The sequence below is a fragment of the Bombina bombina genome, chromosome 2, assembly GCF_027579735.1.
Source record: "Bombina bombina isolate aBomBom1 chromosome 2, aBomBom1.pri, whole genome shotgun sequence".
NCBI lineage: Eukaryota > Metazoa > Chordata > Amphibia > Anura > Bombinatoridae > Bombina > Bombina bombina.
This window is the reverse complement of record NC_069500.1, coordinates 586989480-587011366: the sequence shown is the minus strand read 5'-3', so window position 1 is coordinate 587011366 and position 21887 is coordinate 586989480. Positions and strand designations below refer to the sequence as shown.

At 37.7% G+C, this 21887-nt stretch overlaps 1 protein-coding gene across 3 annotated transcripts in view; it reads left to right on the top strand.

Annotated features, from left to right (window-relative positions):
• Positions 1 to 21887, top strand: part of PCSK5 (proprotein convertase subtilisin/kexin type 5) — an 868299-nt gene that overhangs the window by 443169 nt on the left and 403243 nt on the right. For all 3 annotated transcript variants that reach the window (XM_053702490.1, XM_053702492.1, XM_053702493.1), the window contains exons 11-12: positions 1520 to 1637; positions 2772 to 2960. In XM_053702490.1, coding sequence (XP_053558465.1) covers positions 1520 to 1637; positions 2772 to 2960 — 307 coding nt within the window. The remainder of the gene's footprint in view (positions 1 to 1519; positions 1638 to 2771; positions 2961 to 21887) is intronic.

Below are 21887 nucleotides of genomic sequence, written 5' to 3'. Positions count from 1 at the left end.
ACGAGCCTTACTGCTCGCTCGGAAACAGGGGCATCAAGCTCCATTCAAAGCTTGATAATTCGGCCCCTAAGGTTGAATCAAGATTCAGCCGTAACCAGCTAAAACTTTTTTTAACAGCACTATATACTCATGTTTTTCAATTCTTCCTGATCTTTGCATTGGTTCAAATATTATATCTGTTTCACCATAATACTTTTTCCCATAATTCTCCCGTATGTGACTAAAATTAGATTATCAGAATATGTTTTAGTCCCATAATAAGTAAACCATAATCGTCTTTTAGTTGCAAGTGAAAATACTTTGCACTTTCACTTCACACATAGGAAAACTATTTATGTCTGTTGATTAAAATAACGTACATTGTTATTCCCAGTTGTGTGAAATTCTGCAGGATCTGAGAACAATGCTATGTTAACCGCTTGTGAGAGAAGTATTTATTTTAGAAATCGAAGCCATATTAAACTTAAAATTACCTCCTGTCATGTAGAAAACAAGTTGATTAGTAACTAAACCAAAAAAACTAGGGCTTTAGAAATATTTGGATCAAGGTATGGGATATAGAATATATAATGATATAGTTTTCATAATAATTTGGATCAAAATTAGCAATTTTTGTTCTGGGATGAGTTTACATAATTACTTAGGCAAATTATGCAACTTACCATGGTCAGTATTATTACAACAAAGTCTACCCCCGCTAACTTTTCTGCTTTTGCTCTAAATATAAATGTTTATTTGCATCCAATGTGTTTGTAAAGGTTCATTTAACTGCTGAGCATAATTTCAGTAGAATGTTACTACTAACCATGCTGTTTTATTTGCCCCTTGTGTCTGCGTCTCTCTTCATACCGGTTCTCCTACTTCAAAACATTAAAGGTACCAGATGCTTAACCTCTTCAAACTGGGCGCTGCCATCTTGAAACTTATGTATTTTGAAACCCTGTAGATTAAGCTGCAAATAGGCTCCTGTACCTTTTCTATAACATGCAGCAGGAATGGTAAAGTTATTTTAAAATTAATATTGTTTCTGGCCACTTTGAAATGACTGCCAAGCTCCACCCACTGATGACATCAGAATTAGGGCTACATATGGCATCCAATCAAAAAAGGCTCACTAGTTGGATTCAACAGACTGTCAATGCTATTTAGCATAATGCCTAGATGTAGCCCAGGTCATGATGGCATCAGTGGGCAGAGCTTGGCAGCCATATCAAAGTGTCTAGAAACAATATTCATTTTAAAATAAAACTTTTACCGTTCCTGCTGCATGAAATAGAAAAGGGTGTAGGAGGCTGTTTGCAGATTAATCTAAGGTAAGACTTTAAGATGACTAAGGTGTAGACTGTCCCTTTAAGGAAATGTAATTTTTTTTCACATAAATATACGTACCCACTCACCACACATATGTATAAAATTATGTTCTGCATCTTCATTGTTATTAAGTGAAAATATCCTGAACAATGGGGCTGTTTTTGTTATAACCTATATTAAAGCCAGGATTATTTCTTATCTTTAACAGTAAGTCATCTTTATGGCTTTGGTCTGATGGATGCAGAAGCTATGGTGATAGAAGCAGAGAAATGGACAACTGTCCCTGCTCAACATATTTGTGTGGAGAACACTGACAGACAGATCAGGTACTTTAAAAGTTTTTCATTTTCTAAATTTCACACCTATATTATGTTACTGGCAAATGAAGTGATTTATTTGACTTATTTCTTTAAAGTTGTCTTGAAATTAATTAAGAGTTCACATATTTATTCATTGAGACAAATCTCTGTGAAGGACCACTTCATTTGTTGTATTGGCTCCTTTGCTTGAGATTTTGAAGATTTAATTTTTTTCTCACAGTGAGTAATTTACATATCTAGGCTGCTCTGCTATTATTTATACAAGAACCAATTAGAGCTTCCTTTACTAGAGTCTAGGCAATCTGTTGTAGCTTCATTTTGAACCCAGTGATAGTTTTGGACTGAGAGCCTACATATAGTTTCCCCACGTGCCTTTATAAAGAATTCTGTTTGGCCCCGAAAAAATATTTACTATTGCATCTAAAGTCATTGTAGATCATGCTCCCTGTTCTGAAGAATGAAACTTCATGATGTTTTAAAGGACCACTCAATGCCGTAGAATTGCATAATTAACAAGTGCATAATAGAAAGACAATGATTTTACACCTAGGGGCATATCTATCAAGCTCCAAATGGAGCTTGATACCCCGTGTTTCTGGCAAGCCTGCAGGCTCGCCAGAAACAGCAGTTATGAAGCAGCGGTCACAAAGACCGCTGCTCCATAACACTGTCCGCCTGCTCTGAGCAGGCGGACAGACATCGCCGGAAATCAACCCGATCGAGTATGATCGGGTTGATTGACACCCCCTGCTGGCAGCCCATTGGCCGCGAGTCTGCAGGGGGCGGCGTTGCACCAGCAGGTCTTGTGAGCTGCTGGTGCAATGCTGAATACGGCGAGCGTATTGCTCGCCGTATTCAGCGAAGTCTGGAGGACCTGATCCACACTGTTGGATCAGGTCCGCCAGACTTTAATAAATATGCCTCCTACTCTGAATTTCAAATAAACAGTAGATTTTTTACGACAAATTTATTTCTTCTCCTATTTTTCGGCCCCCTGTATCATGTGACAGACATCAGCCAATAACAGACTAGTATACATATACCCTGTGCGCTTGTGCACATGCTCAGTAGGATCTTGTTGAAATCCTTACTTGAAAAAGCACTAAATACTTAAATAATTTAACAAAGTCTCTTCCACAGAACTATTCGACCAGACAATGTTGTTCGTTCCATATATAAAGCCACTGGCTGTGCTGACAATTCCAACCACCATGTGATCTACTTGGAGCATGTAGTTGTGCGCATTACTATTACTCATCCAAGACGGGGAGACCTAGCTATTTACCTCACATCTCCTTCAGGCACCAGATCACAGCTGCTGGCTAACAGGTGAGATCCTAGTAACAAGGACTTTACAACTCCACACATATTCATTATCAGCTTTGAACAGTAACAAAGACTCAGACTGCAAATGATGGTGTTGCTGAAAAATGACTACACTACGGAATTATGATAAACACAGGTTAGATAATGACTATAGTCAATTACAAAAGGAAACGACAGCATTACCCTTTAATTGTGTTTACACCATCCATGTAGGGCTGTTTCTACAAAGTGAGACTGAAAACACAAAGATAATAGCTTGATAATTATAATACAGTGTACAATGTTATGTGTGCATTATTGAGGTTAGGTGAAATTCTGTTTGCATTTTCATGCCTAGTATCCCAATATATTTTTGACTCATAGCTTGGGCTAGACATTGTTGACCAATAATATTTTTTAACTTGCTTATATAATATTATTCATGTTGTTATTATTATAGCAATATCTCTGTTAAATACAGAATTGTGAAATATATACAGATGACACTAATAGAATTAAAACACCTTTTAAGTGGATCTTTGACAGTAGAAAGCAAAACTTTTAAATTGGTCTAAATAATTTCCTTGCTTGATATGACATCATTACTCTACGACATCATAATGTTTGGTTGCAGTGTTGCACATGTTTTACCATAGAATTTTATTGTAGGATGGTCCTTAAAAAAAGATTTAAAATGTAGTTGGTTTTTTTTCCCCATTGAATGTAATATCATATGGTTTTGTATTGCTGTGGACCTTACATAAATGTAATTCTGGCAAAATTACTAATAGTAAGGTATCAGTACTTCTTAGTTTACAGCGTTTTCATTTTATTAGATTAATGAAGTCCTATGGGTGTAAAAGGCTGAAAAATATAAGGGGTGTAATATAAAATTAAAAAGTATAGAAATGGGGGACCCAATGCAAAAAAATAGAATAATTATAGGTTGACCGTAATATACCTATTAAAGAGTACTCTGTGTGCTTGTCTCTGTGGATTAGACAGTAATTTAGATATGTAACTAGGTAATTATACCATTCTTTTTTTAAATTATTATAGGCTAGATTACTAGTTTTGCGTTACATGCAGCGCTGGTATTACGAGTTGTTACAAACCCGGTGTTAAAAGACAAAAAGTGAGCGTATAGCTGAAAAAAAGTCTTAACACCTGCAATAAAGCAGTGTAAAACTCAGTAACGCAGCCCCATTGATTCATACGGGGAAATAAAATTTATGTTTACACCTAACACCCTAACATCAACCCCAAGTCTAAACACCCCTAATCTTACACTTATTAACCCCTAATCTACCGCCCCGACACCGCCGACACCTACATTATATTTATTAACCCCTAATCTCCCTCCCACAATGTCGCTGCAACCTACCTCCACTTATTAACCCCTAATCTACCGCCCCCAACAATAAACATATTAACCCCTAAACCGCCGCACTCCTGTCTCACAAACATTAGTTAAATATTATTAAACCATAATCTGTTGTCCCTAACATCGCCGCTACCTACCTACATTTATTAACCCCTAATCTGCCGCCCCCAACGTCGCCGCCACTATACTAAATTTATTTACCCCTAAACCTAAGTCTAACCCTAACACCCCCTAACTTAAATATAATTACAATAAATCTAAATAAAAATTAATATTATTACCTAAATTATTCCTATTTATAAATAAATACTTACCTATAAAATAAACCCTAAGCTAGCTACATTACTTTGTAGCTAGCTTAGGGTTTATTTTTATTTTACAGACAAGTTTGTATTTATTTTAACTAGGTAGAATAGTTATTAAATAGTTATTAACTATTTACTAACTACCTAGCTAAAATAAATACAAAAGTACCTGTAAAATAAAACCTTACCTAAGTTACAATTACACCTAACACTACACTATAATTAAATAAATTAACTAAAGCTAAAGTACAAAAAACCCCCACTAAATTACAGAAAATAATAAACAAATTACAAGATATTTAAACTAATTACACCTAATCTAATAGCCCTATCAAAATTAAAAAAAGCCCCCCAAAATAAAAAAAACCCTAGCCTAAACTGAACTATCAATAACCCTTAAAAGGGCCTTTTGCGGGGCATTGCCCCAAAGAAATCAGCTCTTTTACCTGTAAAAAAAATACAAACAACCCCCCAACAGTAAAACCCACCACCCACACAACCAACCCCCCCAAATAAAATACTATCTAAAAAACCTAAGCTCCCCATTGCCCTGAAAAGGGCATTTGGATGGGCAGTTAGCTCTTTTGCGGCCCAAACCCTAATCTAAAAATTAAAACCCACCCAATATACCCTTAAAAAAACCTAACACTAACCCCCTGAAGATCGACTTACTGCTCTGAAGACCGGACATCCATCCTCAAGGAAGCGGCAGAAGTCTTCATCCAACCGGGCCGAAGTCCTCAACGAAGCTGGGAGAAGTCTTCATCCAAGCCGGGCGAAGTGGTCCTCCAGACGGGCAGAAGTCTTCATCCAGACTGCATCTTCTATCTTCATCCATCCGACGCGGAGCGGGTCCATCTTCAAAACATCTGGCGTGGAGCATCCTCTTCAAACGACGGCTTCTTACTGAATGACAGTTCCTTTAAGTGACGTCATCCAAGATGGCGTCCCTTAGATTCCGATTGGCTGAGAGAATTCTATCAGCCAATCGGAATTAAGGTAGAATGCAAGCTCAATCCTATTGGCTGATTGCATCAGCCAATAGGATTTTTTCTATTGGCTGTTCCAATCAGCCAATAGAATGCAAGCTCCTTAAAGGAACCGTCATTCAGTAAGAAGCCGTCGTTTGAAGAGGATGCTCCACGCCGGATGTCTTGAAGATGGACCGCTCTGCGTCGGATGGATGAAGATAGAAGATGCCGTGTGGATGGAGACTTATGCCCGTCTGGAGGACCACTTCACCCAGCTTGGATGAAGACTTCTCCCGGCTTCGTTGAGGACTTCGGCCCGGTTGGATGAAGACTTCTGGCCCTTCCTTGAGGATGGATGTCCGGTCTTCAGAACAGTAAGTCGATCTTTAGGGGGTAAGTGTTTTTTTAAGGGTGTATTGGGTGGGTTTTAATTTTTAGATTAGGGTTTGGGCCGCAAAAGAGCTAAATGCCCTTTTAAGGGCAATGCCCATCCAAATGCCATTTTCAGGGCAATGGAGAGTTTAGGTTTTTTTAGATAATATTTTATTTGGGGGGTTGGTTGTGTGGGTGGTGGGTTTTACTGTTGGTGGGGTTGTTTGTATTTTTTTTTACAGGTTAAAGAGCTGATTTCTTTGGGGCAATGCCCCACAAAAGGCCCTTTTAAAGGCTATTGATAGTTTAGTTTAGGCTAGGGTTTTTTCTTATTTTGGGGCGGCTTTTTTATTTTGATAGGGCTATTAGATTAGGTGTAATTAGTTTAAATATCTTGTAATTTGTTTATTATTTTCTGTATTTTAGGGGTTGTTTTTATTGTACTTATTTAATTGTTGTTAATTTAGTTAATTTATTTAATTATAGTGTAGTGTTAGGTGTTATTGTAACTTAGGTTAGGTTTTATTTTACAGGTACTTTTGTATTTATTTTAGCTAGGTAGTTAGTTAATAACTATTTAGTAACTATTCTACCTAGTTAAAATAAATACAAACTTGCCTGTAAAATAAAAATAAACCCTAAGATAGATACAATGTAACAATTAGTTATATTGTAGCTAGCTTAGGTTTTTTTTATAGGTAAGTATTTCGTTTTAAATAGGAATAATTTAGTTAATGATAGTAATTTTATTTAGATTTATTTAAATTATATTTAAGTTAGGGGGTGTTAGGGTTAGGGTTATACTTAGTTTTAGGGCTTATTAAATTTAATATAGTGGTGGCGACGTTGGGGGTGGCAGATTAGGGGTTAATAAATATAATGTAGGTGGCAGCGATGTTAGGGACAGCAGATTAGGGGTTAATAATATTTAACTAGTGCTTGCGAGGCGGGAGTGCGGCGGTTTAGGGGTTAATATGTTTATTATAGTTGCAGCGATGTCCGGAGCGGCAGGTTAGGGGTTAAAAAATTTATTTTAGTGTTTGCAATGTGGGAAGGCCTCGGTTTAGGGGTTAATAGGTAGTTTATGGGTGTTAGTGTACTTTTTAGCACTTTAGTTATGAGTTTTATGCTACGGCGTTGTACTATAAAACTCTTAACTACTGACTTTTAAATGCGTTAGGACTCTTGACAGGGTAGGGTGTACCGGTCACTTTTTGGCCTCCCAGGACAGACTCGTAATACCGGCGCTATGGAAGTTCCATAGAAAAAATACTTCACAAAGTTTACGTAAGTCGTTTTGCGGTAAGGCCAAAAAAGTGTGCGGTAACCCTAAACCTGCAAGACTCATAATACCAGCGGTAGTGAAAAAGCAGCGTTAGGACCTGTTAACGCTGCATTTTCAGCCTAATGCAAAACTCGTAATCTAGCCGATTGTTTTTTAAAATCACAAGGCCATGTGTAAAAACCCTATTATGATTTGAAGGATTATCTCGTTTATCCTATGCCTTATATTCATGCAACTTTGAACAAATCTAAGGATCAAACTGTGGCAAACAATGTTAATACTCATTGCATAAGCAAATCCATGTGTGGAAGAAATGTTCTAAGGGCTCTAATCATTGATAAACAGGCATTTATCCCAGACTTGATGGCTTTGTGGGGGTCTTGCTTTGCAAGGCACTGATTGGTACTGGTACTGGTTTACTGCCATGTGCTGTCATAGTAGAATGTGAAAGAAAACAAAACTTTTACTCAGTGATAAATCTGTTTATATTATTCTGCAGACAGCCCAGAAATGCATTTCTGTTTCTTCATCAGTTGATATGTGATGCTTTGTGCTAATATGTCAGCACTCGCAAAACTTGACTAATAAATGGGCTGCATCATGAGCAGAGTGACAGAATGGAACTAAAGAGAGAGCTCAAGGGCTGCCTCTGCAAATGAACAGGAAATCATTAGTGACTTTACTGTCATGTGCTGTAGTTCTTCCTTTTAAAAACAGTGATGTAGAACGGTGTATTTTGGAAAACAAATTATTATTGACTTAAAGGGACATTAAAGTATCAGAAATATCTGCATGCAAAATAAATGTTTTAAATGATTTTGCAACTGACATTTTGTCATACCACAAATATCCTGAACGTTGTTTATCTTACTTCTTTTAATGTGGCCAATTCGGGAAAATATGAGAGCTCCTGCACATATAAGCCTTTCATTGTGCAGTACGTAGGAATATCGGGATTCTGCATTCAATGGAATGCACTCCAGCCTCTGTGGAGAAAGTGGAAACACTAACGAGATTACGAGTCTTGCATTAGCCTTAAAAAGCAGCGTTGAGAGGTCCCAACGCTGCTTTTTAACGCCCGCTGTTATTACAAGTCTTGAAATGACAGGCTCACTGCTCACTTTTTTGGTCAGACTCGAAAATACCGCAAATCCACTTACGTCAATTGCGTATCCTATATTTTCAATGGGACTTGCATAACGTCGGTATTACTAGTCTTCCAAAAAGTGAGCGGTAGACCCTCTCCTGTCAAGACTGATACCGCATTTAAAAGTCAGTAGTTAAGAGTTTTATGGGCTAACGCCGTAGTATAAAACTCTTAACTAAAGTGCTAAAAAGTACACTAACACCCATAAACTACCTATTAACCCCTAAACCGAGGCCCCCCACATCGCAAACACTAAAAAATATTTTTAACCCCTAATCTGCCGAACCGGACATCGCCGCCACTATAAAAAATATATTAACCCCTGAACCGCCGCCCTCCCACATTGCAAACACTAGTTACATTTTATTAAACCCTAATCTGCTGTTCCTAACATCGCAGACACCTACCTACATTTATTAACCCCTAATCTGCTGCCCCCAACATCGCCGCAACTATATTAAATGTATTAACCCCTAAATCTAAGTCTAACCCTAACACCCCCTAACTTAAATATAATTTAAATATATCTAAATAAAATTACTACAATTCACTAAATTATTGCTATTTAAAATTAAATACTTACCTATAAAATAGACCATAAGATAGCTACAATATAACTAATAGTTACATTGTATCTAGCTTAGGGTTTATTTTTATTTTACAGGCAAGTTTGTATTTATTTTAACTAGGTGCAATAGTTATTAAATAGTTATTAACTACACTATTATTAAATTAATTACCTAAACTAAATACAATTAAATACAATTTAAAAAAAATATCTAAAGAACGGAAAAAAACCCACTAAATTACAGAAAATAATAAAATAATTACAAGTTTTTTAAACTAATTACACCTAATTTAACCCCCCTAATAAAATTAAAAAGCCCCCCAAAATAATAAAAAGCCCTATCCTATACTAAATTACAAATAGCCCTTAAAAGAGCCTTTTGTGGGGCATTGCCCCAAAGTAATCAGCTCTTTTACCTGTAAAAAAAAGTACAATACCCCCCAACATTAAAACCCACCACCCACACACCCAACCCTACTCTAAAACCCACCCAATCCCCCCTTAATAAAGCCTAACACTAACCCCTTGAAGATCATCCTACCTTGAGAAGTCTTCACCCAACCGGGCCGAAAATTCACATAATGTTCTCAAGTTGAAATATACATCAAATAAATAAAAGTTAGAGAGCAAACTCAGAATCGCCCTCTTTTCCCTCGAAGATAGCTGAAGCCACTTTTGGACCTCTATAAATTAAATGTACTACTCAGAGGGCTTTTAGGTAGCACAGGCCCAATCAAGGTCTACGCTGATAGACTCCTTCCTATGACAGCTAGGACCATAGGAAGGTCCGAGAGACTAAGAATAATATTGAAGGAGATGATAGAATCAAGTATAATAACATTAAATATTCCAATATCTAACACTGTGTCAGAGAAACGTCTCATACAAGCCTAAATACTAATATATAGAGGAGTGTAGTTGCTCACAATAATACAAATGGGATAAGAACATTGAGACTAAAAAACTAAAGGTTGCAGGCTCAAAAAGGTTTATAATCTTGTAAAAAATATGAAGCTAACTGGGCTAGAAAACTCTGTAATCACCTGGGGGCGATTAAGTACATATAGCACCATGGTGGGCAGCTAGTAGAAATGTTGCTAAATAAATATAGTTGAAAACTAGTAATCTTACCATGTCTGGCTGTATTATGCCAGCAAAGAAATAAATTATCCCCCCACGGGTATCCACATATACCAAATTTGCAGGTCAAAAAAGCCGGTACCTCTGATAACTTACAGTAGAGCACCTCTGTAACGACTGTATCAGCCAGGTGCACCCCCAGTGCCTCACCCTACGAAATGAGTGGGAAATGCATATATTGGACGCCCCAAAATCTCTGAACCTTAGACAACATACCAATAGTTCTAACAGATACATTGGATATATAAGTGAGGTTACAGGTATATTAAACTTATAATGATAAACAGTCTGTAGATACTGAACATAGAATGACATTCATATTGAATCTTTACATTAGTAACATCCGAAGAGCCATTTTTACACTCATATAGGTACAAACTCTGACAGAGGCTTTACGAACAGGGCAGACACTGCATAACTCTGCCAGAAAGGAGCATAGAGGATAAATTATTTATCCCTTTGCTACACAGTTGGGAGAGGGGGGGAGAAGAGGGGGAAAACAAGGGGAAGGAGGGGGAGGAGGGGGAGGGGGAAAAGGGGAGGGGGAAAGGGGAGGGGGAAAGGGGAGGGGAGGGGGAAAAGGGGAGGGGGAAAAGGGGAGGGGGTAAGGGGGGGAGGAGGAGGGGGAGAGGAGAGGAGGGGGAAGAGGAGAGGGGGGGAGAGGGGGGCAGATCCAAGACTGGTAATGGAGTCCCGTTCTTTGAATAAACCATGTTGCCCAAGTAATATCTTTTTTTTTTTTTTTTTTTTTTTAATTTTTTTTTAAATTTTTTTTTTATTGAGACAACATATTAAACAACAGTATGCCAATAGATATAGAATTGGAGGTACAATGTAATGTCATTGAATAATACAATTAAATGTCAAATATTGCATACTTTTATATAACAAAAAAGAGAAAGAGTGGATAAGAAACATGGAAATAAGGATGAAAGCAAGTCTATACGGTAAATGGGTCTCTTTTCTGGAAGTAACGCTTTGTAAATACAGGTTTAGATATTGAGTCTGTATTTAAAGATGATATTGGTACTCAGCAAGATAGAGATATAGAATACTGGGATTTATGTAAGACGGACATAATGGGTTATAGAGGGGAAGAAAGAGGAGAAGAGAAGCAGGGAGAGAGGAGAGAGAGAGATAAAAAAAAAAAAAAAAAAAAGGAGAGGGGGTGAAGGAACGGGAAAGCAGAAGATGATTAATGAGTCTATGGTGTGGTTTAAGGGCTTGAGGACCAGTTGGGGAACCTAGTGAGCCATGGGAGCCAAATTTCATAGAAGGCATTAGTGCTATCAAGTACTCTGAACGAGTATTGTTCCATTTGGCCAATGTAATGTGTAGATGAGATTACTTGAGAGAGAGTTGGCGACCTCTCCTCTCTCCAAGCTCTAGCTAGGGTCAGTTTTGTGGCCATGAGGACATACATCGTGAGTGCTTCTCCAGAGGTGGTAAGGTCAGACATTCGCATGTGTAAAAGGGCAACCTCAGGGGTAAATGGGGGGGTGAGGCCTAATGCCCGAAGGAGTGTAAATACTTTCTTCCATAATGGCTGAATTATTGGGCAAGACCACCATATGTGGAGTGGAGAACCAAGCATCTTGCATCCTCTCCAGCACTCTGGGGATTGGGAGTGATAGATCTTGTGTAGGATGGTTGGTACATGGTGCCAACGGACCAAAATCTTATAATGTAGTTCCCACAGTGTGGCACAATGGAGGATCTTTTTGGTTGTTTTAATTCTGGCATGCCAATCCTCTAGAGTAAGGGTGAGACCGATTTCTCTCTCCCAGGCCTGATGCTGTGAGATTTTTTGCGAAGGAGCCGGGTTAATAAGTAAATTGTAGTGAAGGGTCAGGAGATGTCGGAGAGCGTGAGCTCCCCGCCATGCTTTCTCCCATGTGGTTAAAGGGCGTAGAGTTTGTTTAGGGTAACCCCAAGTGCGTAAGCGAGTGCTCAATCGGAATCCCTCAAAGTGTAATTTAGGTGGAAGTTGAAATTTCGCACACATTGCTGGGTGTGAGAGCCATGTGTCTAGCTCATAGAGGTCGGAGACCTGTAGTGCGTGTACCTGTGGCCATAGGTCATGGTGGGAGTCTGGAAGGCAGAAGAGAGCGGCAGGGATTGTCATGGCTGGAGAGGGGTGGGGGGGAAATGTCTGGGTGGTGTCTGATTTGATCCCAAAATCGGAGTGTGTGTCTGAAAATAGGATGTAGGCCATCAACGTCTCGTCTGTGGTGGGGGGGGATCCAGATTATGTCGGGGAGGGTTATATTTGAGGGCAATAGTGAGGATTCTAGAGAGTACCAGCAGAGATGTCTCTCAGGATCATTCCAGCGAAGGATATGTGAGAGTCTTGCGGCATTGTAATATGTGATCATATTCGGGAGAGCAAGGCCTCCCTGTAAGATCGGTTTTTCGAGTGTGCGACCCGAAGTCCTAGGACGACGGTCTCTCCAGACATACAAAGTGATTAGGCTTTGAAATCTATTAAGGAGTGGTCTCGGGATGTTGTAAGGAATAGATCTAAAAAGATATGTGACCTTGGGGAGGAAGGACATCTTTATCGCGGCAATACGGCCTGTCCAAGAGATCTCCCTAAACTCCCATGAATCTAGCAACTTCCTAAATTCCGGAAGTCTATCGGTATAATTCTGTGATATCGTGGTCAGGGGATCTGGGCCCAAGTAATATCTTAATGTAACCACTCTCTTCCCCAACAACACACATTATCAGGAGGGGGGTGCAATGATATGAAGGGAATAGACTTTTTACAAGCTATAAATAGAAATAGAGTTAGGAAAGGTCAAGGGGCAAACATTGGTAATTTTGCAAATAAGAGGGACATAACAGTTACATATTTAGAGCCAAAGGTAGCCAAATAGTCAAAAAGGATAGAGAATCTCACATCTCCATCTAACTAACATACACTAATATTGCTGAGGCCGCAAAACAGGATGATCGCAAGGCTGAGTCCGTAAATTCAGACCTTACGGTCATCATGTAGAATTGTTGTTACAGGGCAAAGACATCTTGCTGAGTTTGGCGGTTGCTGCAGAAATGACCGCTTCAGTAGGAACACTCAGCCCACACCAGTCTTCACACAATGTTGTCCCACCGAATCAACAGAGAAATCCAATGTTCTCCAGCGTATTATGTCCAGCTATTCATGTAAAAGTCGGATTGACTCCTATGTGCGGCCCCCTGAAGTGCCCTGTCTATAGCGTCATAATAGTAGGAGCTCCCGCACTCCCCACGGGGCATTTGGATTGAGAGAGCTATCCTGCACAGGGCCACAGGTAATCCACAAGCCTCCAATTCTGCGATGCGCACTGAGACAGCCGGGGGTTGAATCTTATCCTCCTGGACATCACTGTACTGTGCGCACAAAGCTGCATGGGATGCCACCTCCGGGTCCTCAGTAGTAACCTCTGCGTGGGTATCCGCCATAACAATCTTCAGCACATCCTGCCCTCAAAATCCTCAAACAAATTTTGCAATGTCGCAATCAGTCCCTCCATGTTCCCAGAAACCCCACACTCAGTCAGCCACTACTACGCAAGGCCAGCTCAGGGCACTCTTACTGCCGTCTTGCTGTGTAAGACATAGGGCACGTTTCTCTCATGAAGGCCCTGAGCTCAGCTAGGCCTCAATCTTTCGCTCCTCTTCGGTGTATTAAACCCGCTTTCAAGTTGCCAGATAGTTCCTCGGCTATTGCAGGGCTCATTTAAAGTGTATACATCTCCTTTGATGTAGGTTAAGCGATATAATTTAGGTATAATATATATTATTAGCTGGAGCTCCAGCACTATATGTCTGCTCAAGTGGAATGCTGGCTCCGCCCCCAACAATACTTCTTTGTAACCCACATATTATCTTTTATGTCATGTTTCTGTCACCTGAGAGAATGAAAGTGATGATAAAGTTCCACTTAGTATATCATAAAGTGTTTTTCATGTGCAACAGTTTATAGTTCATATACAAAAAATGTTAAAACCAGGGCTCGAAAAATAGTGTAATAACTATGCTAGTTATCAACCCACAATATGGTTCTCAAAGAGTCTGTTTTTGCCCCAAAGTACACAGAGATCCCTCTCTGAATGGGAAACATGATAACCTCCAGTTGTACAGTTAAAGTAAGAAATAATCTCCCACCAAAAGAGAAAGCATATGTGTTTAGTTTTCAGCAGGGACATGCACTCATAGGAGGCAGGGGAGGCAGTGCCTACCCTGCCATATGTGGCCAAAGCTTAATTTTAATTAAAACAAAAAATAGTCCCAAAAAAAATATTTCCCCCCCATGTAATGCTATGGAGAGGCAGGTACAGGAACGCTTCTCTCCATTGCAGTACATGGGTCAAAGGAAAAGCTGTGCTGCAGCGCCACCTGTGTTCTGTCAATATATTAGCAGCAAAAATTGGGACCAATAGGAGGCACCCCTCTTGATGCCTCCTAGCAATTGAAGGATATATAGATTAAGGAGGAGGATGTAGCATCTATTTTTATTTTTCTCTGTGTCTCCATTTATTTAAAGATTGCTGTTAACTTGTAATTCACAAATCAATTGAAAGCTGTTGCATTGTGTTTTTAATAGGTGCTGCTTTTATACAAGTTTATATTAATAAAAAGGAGATAATGAGTCATTTAAAAAATATATGTAATTATTGCAGTTAAATGTTTTTAGAAATTTAAAATTAAACATTCATGATTGAGGTAGAGCATGCTATTTTAATAGACTTTTCTAGTTATTTATATTTTGAGAATTAGCATCAACTGTTACTGGCCCCATGTCAGCAAATCAAATTAGTTTTTGAAAGGAACATGAAATTCATAATTACATTTCCATAATTCAGATAGAAATTGCACAAAAAAAGAAATAAATAAACTTTCTATTTTACTTTTATTATTATGTACTTCATTCTTTTGGTATCCAATTTGATGTCCTTTGTTGAAGAGCATACCTAAGTGGGATGTGCTTGTGCGTTTCTTGAACACCATATTGCAGCAGCTGTGTTGGCAGTATTGATAACTTGTCCTTTGTGTAAAACTTGTATGGTAAATTATTTCTATTTTTACAATACTGTAGTGAGTAGAGAATCGATTGTGTATCATTCTAATTGCTTAGTAACTGGCACTGTGCCACAGAATTGTGTGAGTGTGTATGTGAGCAGAGTGTGTGTGGGTGTCAGTGAGCAGAGTATGTGTGCTTAATTCTCCAGGTAATCAATACATTTCCGATGAGCTGGTGCTTTAGTGCAGTGTTTCTCAACAATGGTCCTCAAGTACCCCCAACAGGCCAAGTTTTCAATATAACTGAATCAGTGCACAGGTGAAGTAATCAGCTGATCAGTAACTCAGTGGTTACTAACTTGCTCTCACCCATCACCTGATTATGTCACCTGTGCAGTGGTTTAGCTATCATTTAAACCTGCCCTGTTGGGGGTACTTGCGGCCCTCTGTACATGTGTTTCTCCGGCGTATCATATCTAGTGCCTCACCAGCCTCTGACCTCGCTGCACGTCACTGGTTTTCAGTGGTATTTAATAGAGCTCAGCCGACTTTAGAAAAATAATATCAACGTAAGTTCAGGATTTCTTACTGTATGTTGCAACATAGATCAGGAACAAATAATAAGAATCGCAATCAATACTTTTTGAGCACCCAAAATGATAAATGGTAAGCCCCCAAGTACCATCACTCCCTGCCTGTATACATTGTCTATCTGGAATAGGATGAATCCTTTCAATTTCATTGAGATGGGAGCCATTGCTGGATACAATTTTTTTTCTATTTAGGGCCAGTTAAAAAGGTTACACTGTCAATATGTGTTAATGAAATGTTTGTATTATGTAATGTATCTAGTGGCATATTTGTTTCTTTAAATTTCCATCTGTTATTTATTGTTCCATATGAACTATTTGTGAATTTAAAGCACACAGAGAAGGAAAAACTTCAGTAGATTCTTATGTAAGATATCAAGCAAGCTAACTGTGGCTGAATGTCTGTTCTGCATTAAGTTGTGATTTCCAGATGTATCCAAGTGCCTTACACAGACAGTATGAGCTGTAATTAAGGATGATCTTATGCAATGCAAATGCATTTGAACATTTTAAAATGACAGCTATTGTTCCTCACACCAAGCAATAAAGTTGTATGCTAGTTAGGCGCACAGCTGAGATAAAACCGCTTCTGTACGGCATGCAGCTAACTTGCTTTTTAACTCAGGAATGTATCCAAAGAGAAAACCAGGAGGGTCATTAGCTCACTGGAATCCATTCTTGTCATGAGTATATTGCATCTTTATAGTTTTTGTTTAGTCTTCCATGGTTCAAAAAGAAACATCTGCTTTGCAAACTGGTTAGAGCTAAGCTCCCTATTTCAAACACAAAGAAAGAAACCACTTCAGTGAACTACATAATATAATTGTTTTGGTTCTCAATGAATGAATTAGGGACCTGTGATATGGGATTTTGCATAAAAGGCTATAGGAAATGTATTGTTAATTGCATTTAAAAGAGGTTGTCCCAAAGTTTGTCATAGTTTGTGTTTTAGAAAAACAGATTTTGCTAAACAACCCTAATTTTTAATGATAAAATATGCAACAGTAAAAGTTTTCTTTTTAAAGGGAGATAAAGATCAATGTTGAATTGTACATGAATGCATTGCAGATTTGAATGGAAGCATTTGTGCAATACACTTGTTTTACCAAAAATGCTTTTAGCAAAAGTTATCTCTGTTTCAGAGGCATATGTACATATGTGTCAATGCCCTGAGTACTTTAATTCATATTCTGCCAGATGCCTAGCAGTGATGTGTGTCCTATTAATGATGCCATGCAAGACCCCACAGACTGCTTGTGATACAATACGTTCTGCTACAGCAGTGTTTATATAACGTGAATTGGCTTATACACAATAGTTAATTAGGAGTATGTTGTTTTATAATGTGATACTTGGTTTTTGACGGAACTAACTGAAGCAAGCAAGCTGTGGTGGAACTTCAGGGCAGCACACAATGGAGACGTTCTACCTGTTTGGTGGTGTGACGTATGTTGACAGTGCTGTAAGCGTTAAAATAAAGCAACAGAGTGGTGGAGAAGTGACACCGGAATTTCCTCCTGATAAGCATGCTAGTGTCAAGCATGTTGGTGACAAGAAAACATGTGACATTGTTCGTGCAACTGCCTTAAAGGGACATTATACACTCATTTTTTCTTTCCTTAAATGCTTTGTAGATGATCTATTTATATAGCCCATAAAGGTTTTTTTTTTTTTTTTTTAATGAATAGTTTTGCTTATTTTTAAATAACATTGCTCTGATTTTCAGACTCCTGAATACCGTCAGCTACCTACTCCAGCTTGCTCCTGTTTGTGTAAAGGGTCTTTTCATATGCAAAAGAAGGGGGAGGGGGGAGTATCCTTATTTCCCACTTGCAGTGGGCTTTCCAACTACCTTTTCAACAGAGCTAAACTGAGAGATTCTAAGTAAGTTTTTAAATGGTTTTATACTGGATTTTCATATCTGTGCATCTTATTCTTTATAGTAGTGTCTATTACATGCAGTTATATGAAAATGAGTGTATACTGTCCCTTTAAAGAAGTCCACATTGTGTACAATTAGAGATAATGCAGGACAAATAAGAGAAGGCTATCTTGTGGGAATGGCGGTGAGTGCTACAAAATCTGTTAGAACTAGATATAAAGTAATAGAAGAGATGGAACATGTCTTTTAATTGTGCAGATTAAAGACCGAACAAAGAGAAGATCTGGGTCAAACTTTCTCACAATTAAAGAGAAAGCTTTAGCAATATATGAAGACCTTAAGAACAAAGCTCAAAATCCATCAACATTACATTAATATAGTGTAGGCAGTGGCTGTTTTAGTAGTTTCATGAACCGTTCTACTTTCCACAACGTTAAACTGTCTGGTGAAGCTGCAAGTGCAGATCATGAATCTACAAAGGCTTTTCCATTTCTCAGTTATCTTCTGCTTTAATTTTGATCAAGAACATCTGCAGTGGATAGAAGATAATGGTTATATTGCAGAACGCAGCAGGATTGCACTTTTGTGGCATAAGGTATTTAGATATAGCTAAAGATATATATAAGGTGCGCTAGGACATAGATACCAGACTCCCCCTAAATGACAATATCCCTATAAATGTCACAAGTGGAAATAAGATAATAAAAGAGAATATAAGGGAAGCGCTAAAGGAAAGCCAAAGGTATCAAACACTTAAATTAAATAAACATTTATTAAAACATGTAAATCTAACATAAAAGGGACGTCTCCCCAAATAGCACTGTTAAAATATAATAAAATCAGTTCCTAAATCGGGTAAAAAACTAGCTGCTAATGTGCTAATGTGCTAATGTGAATACATAGAAATCTTTAAAGTGCTAATGTGAATAAATAGAAATCTTTAAAGTGCTAATGCATGTGAGGTTACAATAACACTATTTTGCCTTTTTAAATAAGATATATACACACTACATGCAGATATGCACAGGCGACTAAAGTTTCTTGCGGGCTGGTAAGTTTTGTGATTTCCTCGCCCGATGGGCGAGGGGAGTTTTTGGGTATTCATAGGCCCTGGTTATATGAAAATTGGTGTATACTGTCCCTTTATTTTTTCTAAATATAGTACAATAATTAGTGCCGTAAGTAATACAGGACTGGTTTTACTGTACGGTTCAAAGTGACCTAGTGTAAGTTTGTCTCTTACCAAAAAATCTTTAATTTCACAATACAGTAATAAGTTAAAACAATACAAAATCTTATATTCTCAAAAACTTGGTTGTCTAGACCTTTTTTTAATACTGAATGTAGCTAAAAAACTCTAACCCTTCCTTACACTCCCAACACAATACCCTCACTTTTTTTAACTTAAATTTCTAACCTTATGTTTTCCTAGACTGTTATTTTTACTACGCAATATTAATATTAACAATAATGCATATATTGCATTATACCAGAAATTGCGGTATTTAAATGCTCAGTTAAAAAACATGGGATGCCATTAGAAACAGCTCAGAATATGTTTTCAATAAATATAAATATATGAAAGCTGTTTGAGAAATGCGTTTACTGATGGACTGGGGGATGCCGCTGTAGAAATCTTTAAATAGAGTATTGGTGAAGATAAACTATATTTTATGGATATCTACTTAATAACAATGGATTAAAATATGAAAACATTACAACAACCTATGCAGAATATAGCATAGAAATGTTAAAGGGACAGTCAAGTACAAAAAAAACGTTCATGTTTTAAATAGGGCATGCAATTTTAAACAACTTACCAATTTACTTTTATCACCAATTTTGCTTTGTTCTCTTGGTATTCTTAGTTGAAAGCTAAAACTAGGAGGTTCATATGCTAATTTCTTAGACCTTGAAGACTACCTCTAATCTGAATACATTTTGACCACTAGAGGGCATTAGTTCACATGTTTCATATAGATAACATTGAGCTCAGGCACGTAAAGTAACCTAGGAGTGAGCACTGATTGGCTAAACTGCATGTCTGTCAAAAGAACTGAAATAAGGGGGCAGTCAGCAGAAGCTTAGATACAAGATAATTACAGAGGTAAAAAGTGTATTATTATAACTGTGTTGGTTATGCAAAACTGGGGAATGGGTAATAAAGGGATTATCTTTCTTTTTAAACAACAAAAATTCTGGTGTTGACTGTCCCTTTAAAGGTTTATAGTTTAGGCACTATAGTTGACTCCTCGTTTGACGGTAGGCCGGTGTGAGTAGACACAAAAACACACACAAAAAATGACAAGGGAGTCTATCCTCCAAAATCTTCAAATGCACAAGACCTACAGCACTGAAAAATGGAAATAATGCTAAATGTAGAACCAAAAAGTCTGTGTTTAAATTTGATATATTTTGGCAGTAAAGCCAGTGGGCCAGATTACAAGTGTAGCACAAAATATTGCTTTAGCTTAAGTGATATTTGTGCTCCACTTTGTATTACCAGCGCACGCTAATGTGCGCTGGTATTACAAGTTTACAGCATTGGAAAGCATTGCCCAGCAATGGGTAGCACTTAGTAAATATATATGTATATGCTTATATACAGTATACAACAGAAGTGAGTTCACCCCTGGGCAATATCACTTAAATTATTATTCAAAATTAAATCGCCTCTCAATTGTTTATTTCTAAGTTGACAAGTAGAGTATTTCCTATTATAAACAATCAAAAGCAAACACTTTAGAAAGATTATATTGATTATATTGAAAATACAGGTCCCAAAGTAGAAACAACATGAAAAGCCTAATGAATGCTGGGAGCAAATTATTTGGTAAAATGGCCAAGACCAAGATACAATTTTTCAGCTCAGATGGGGTGCAGCATGTTTGGTTTGAACCTGGTCAGGATTATTACAGTGAATGCATAGTCCCAACAATAAATCATGGAGGTGGGAGTGTGACGATATGGGGCTGCATGACTGTAAAAGGTGTTGGGGAGATGACATTTATTGATGGCACCATGAATGCCTGCAAAATACCAAAATACTGGATGACCTGATGACCAGAATTTTGGCAGAGATGAATATTCCAGCATGATAACGATCCAAAGCACACTGCCAAAATCACAAAGGAGTTTCTATAGGAGAAACAAGTTGAAAACTATGACCTGACCAAGTATGTCATCTGACTTGAATTCAGTAGAACACCTTTGGGGTATTTTAAAGAGAATGGTAAATCAACAGAACCCCTCCAGCAAAATAAATTTGGAAAAAAATATCTCTGAAGAAGGGCAGAACATCTCTCCAGAAATGTGTACAACACTAGTTTCCTCTATGCTAAGGAGGATTGAGTCTGTCATCAAAAATAAAAGTGGACATGCAGTAATGAAAGGTGCACTGTCTTTTGGTCTTTTGTTTCATTGATTTCCTGCTTTGGGGCCGGTATTTTTAATATAGTAAATCTTAATTGTTAGTTTTTAATTTTAGATAAGAGCAAATACCTTACTGTAAAACTTAGACGTAATGCAGTTACTGTTAGGTTATACATTTTTAAATCATTTGACATTTATGTCATTATTGCACTGGGGTGTACTCAATTCTGTTGTATATTGTACATATATATGTATGTGTTAATATGTGTATATACACATAAAAACACGTAAATATATATGTATTTATTCATATAAATATATATTTACATTGCGACCTATGAGAACACACAGTTACCATAGTCCGCAATGTAAAGGTGCCACTGTTTTCTAACACCCCACTCCTATCAACTTTAAAGCCTCAAAACTGCCTAGTGCAGTTTTATTTTTATTTTAAAAAACAAAATGCTACTATTTTTTAGATATAAAACTATAATGCCCTCTATTTTGATAACATTTGAGGCATTTTTAGAAAATTAACTAGAGATCGGATATCTGGTTAATTACCGTTAGCTCGCAAGTAGCAATAACCAGCCATTTGTAATGGCTAGTTAATTATCGTACTCCCATAAATGGCAAATTTGCCCATTTGCGGGAGTGCGATAATTTAGAGCTCTACTTGCAATCTAGCCCAATATTTACAGTGTATGTAAAACCAAAGAAGTACATAAAAAACTCTAATTTTGTATGGTGGATTTGTTGCAACCATTGGTATTTCTGCTAACTAAAGTTTTTTTTTTTTAAAAGTGCTTGAACTGTTGAAAAAAAATGTGATTTAGGTTTGTACCTTTACAAAAAAAAATCACTGGAATTGATGAGCTCTAGTTATGATTATGTAAATGCAGCTTCTAGTCTCTTGCAACAGTAACATAAG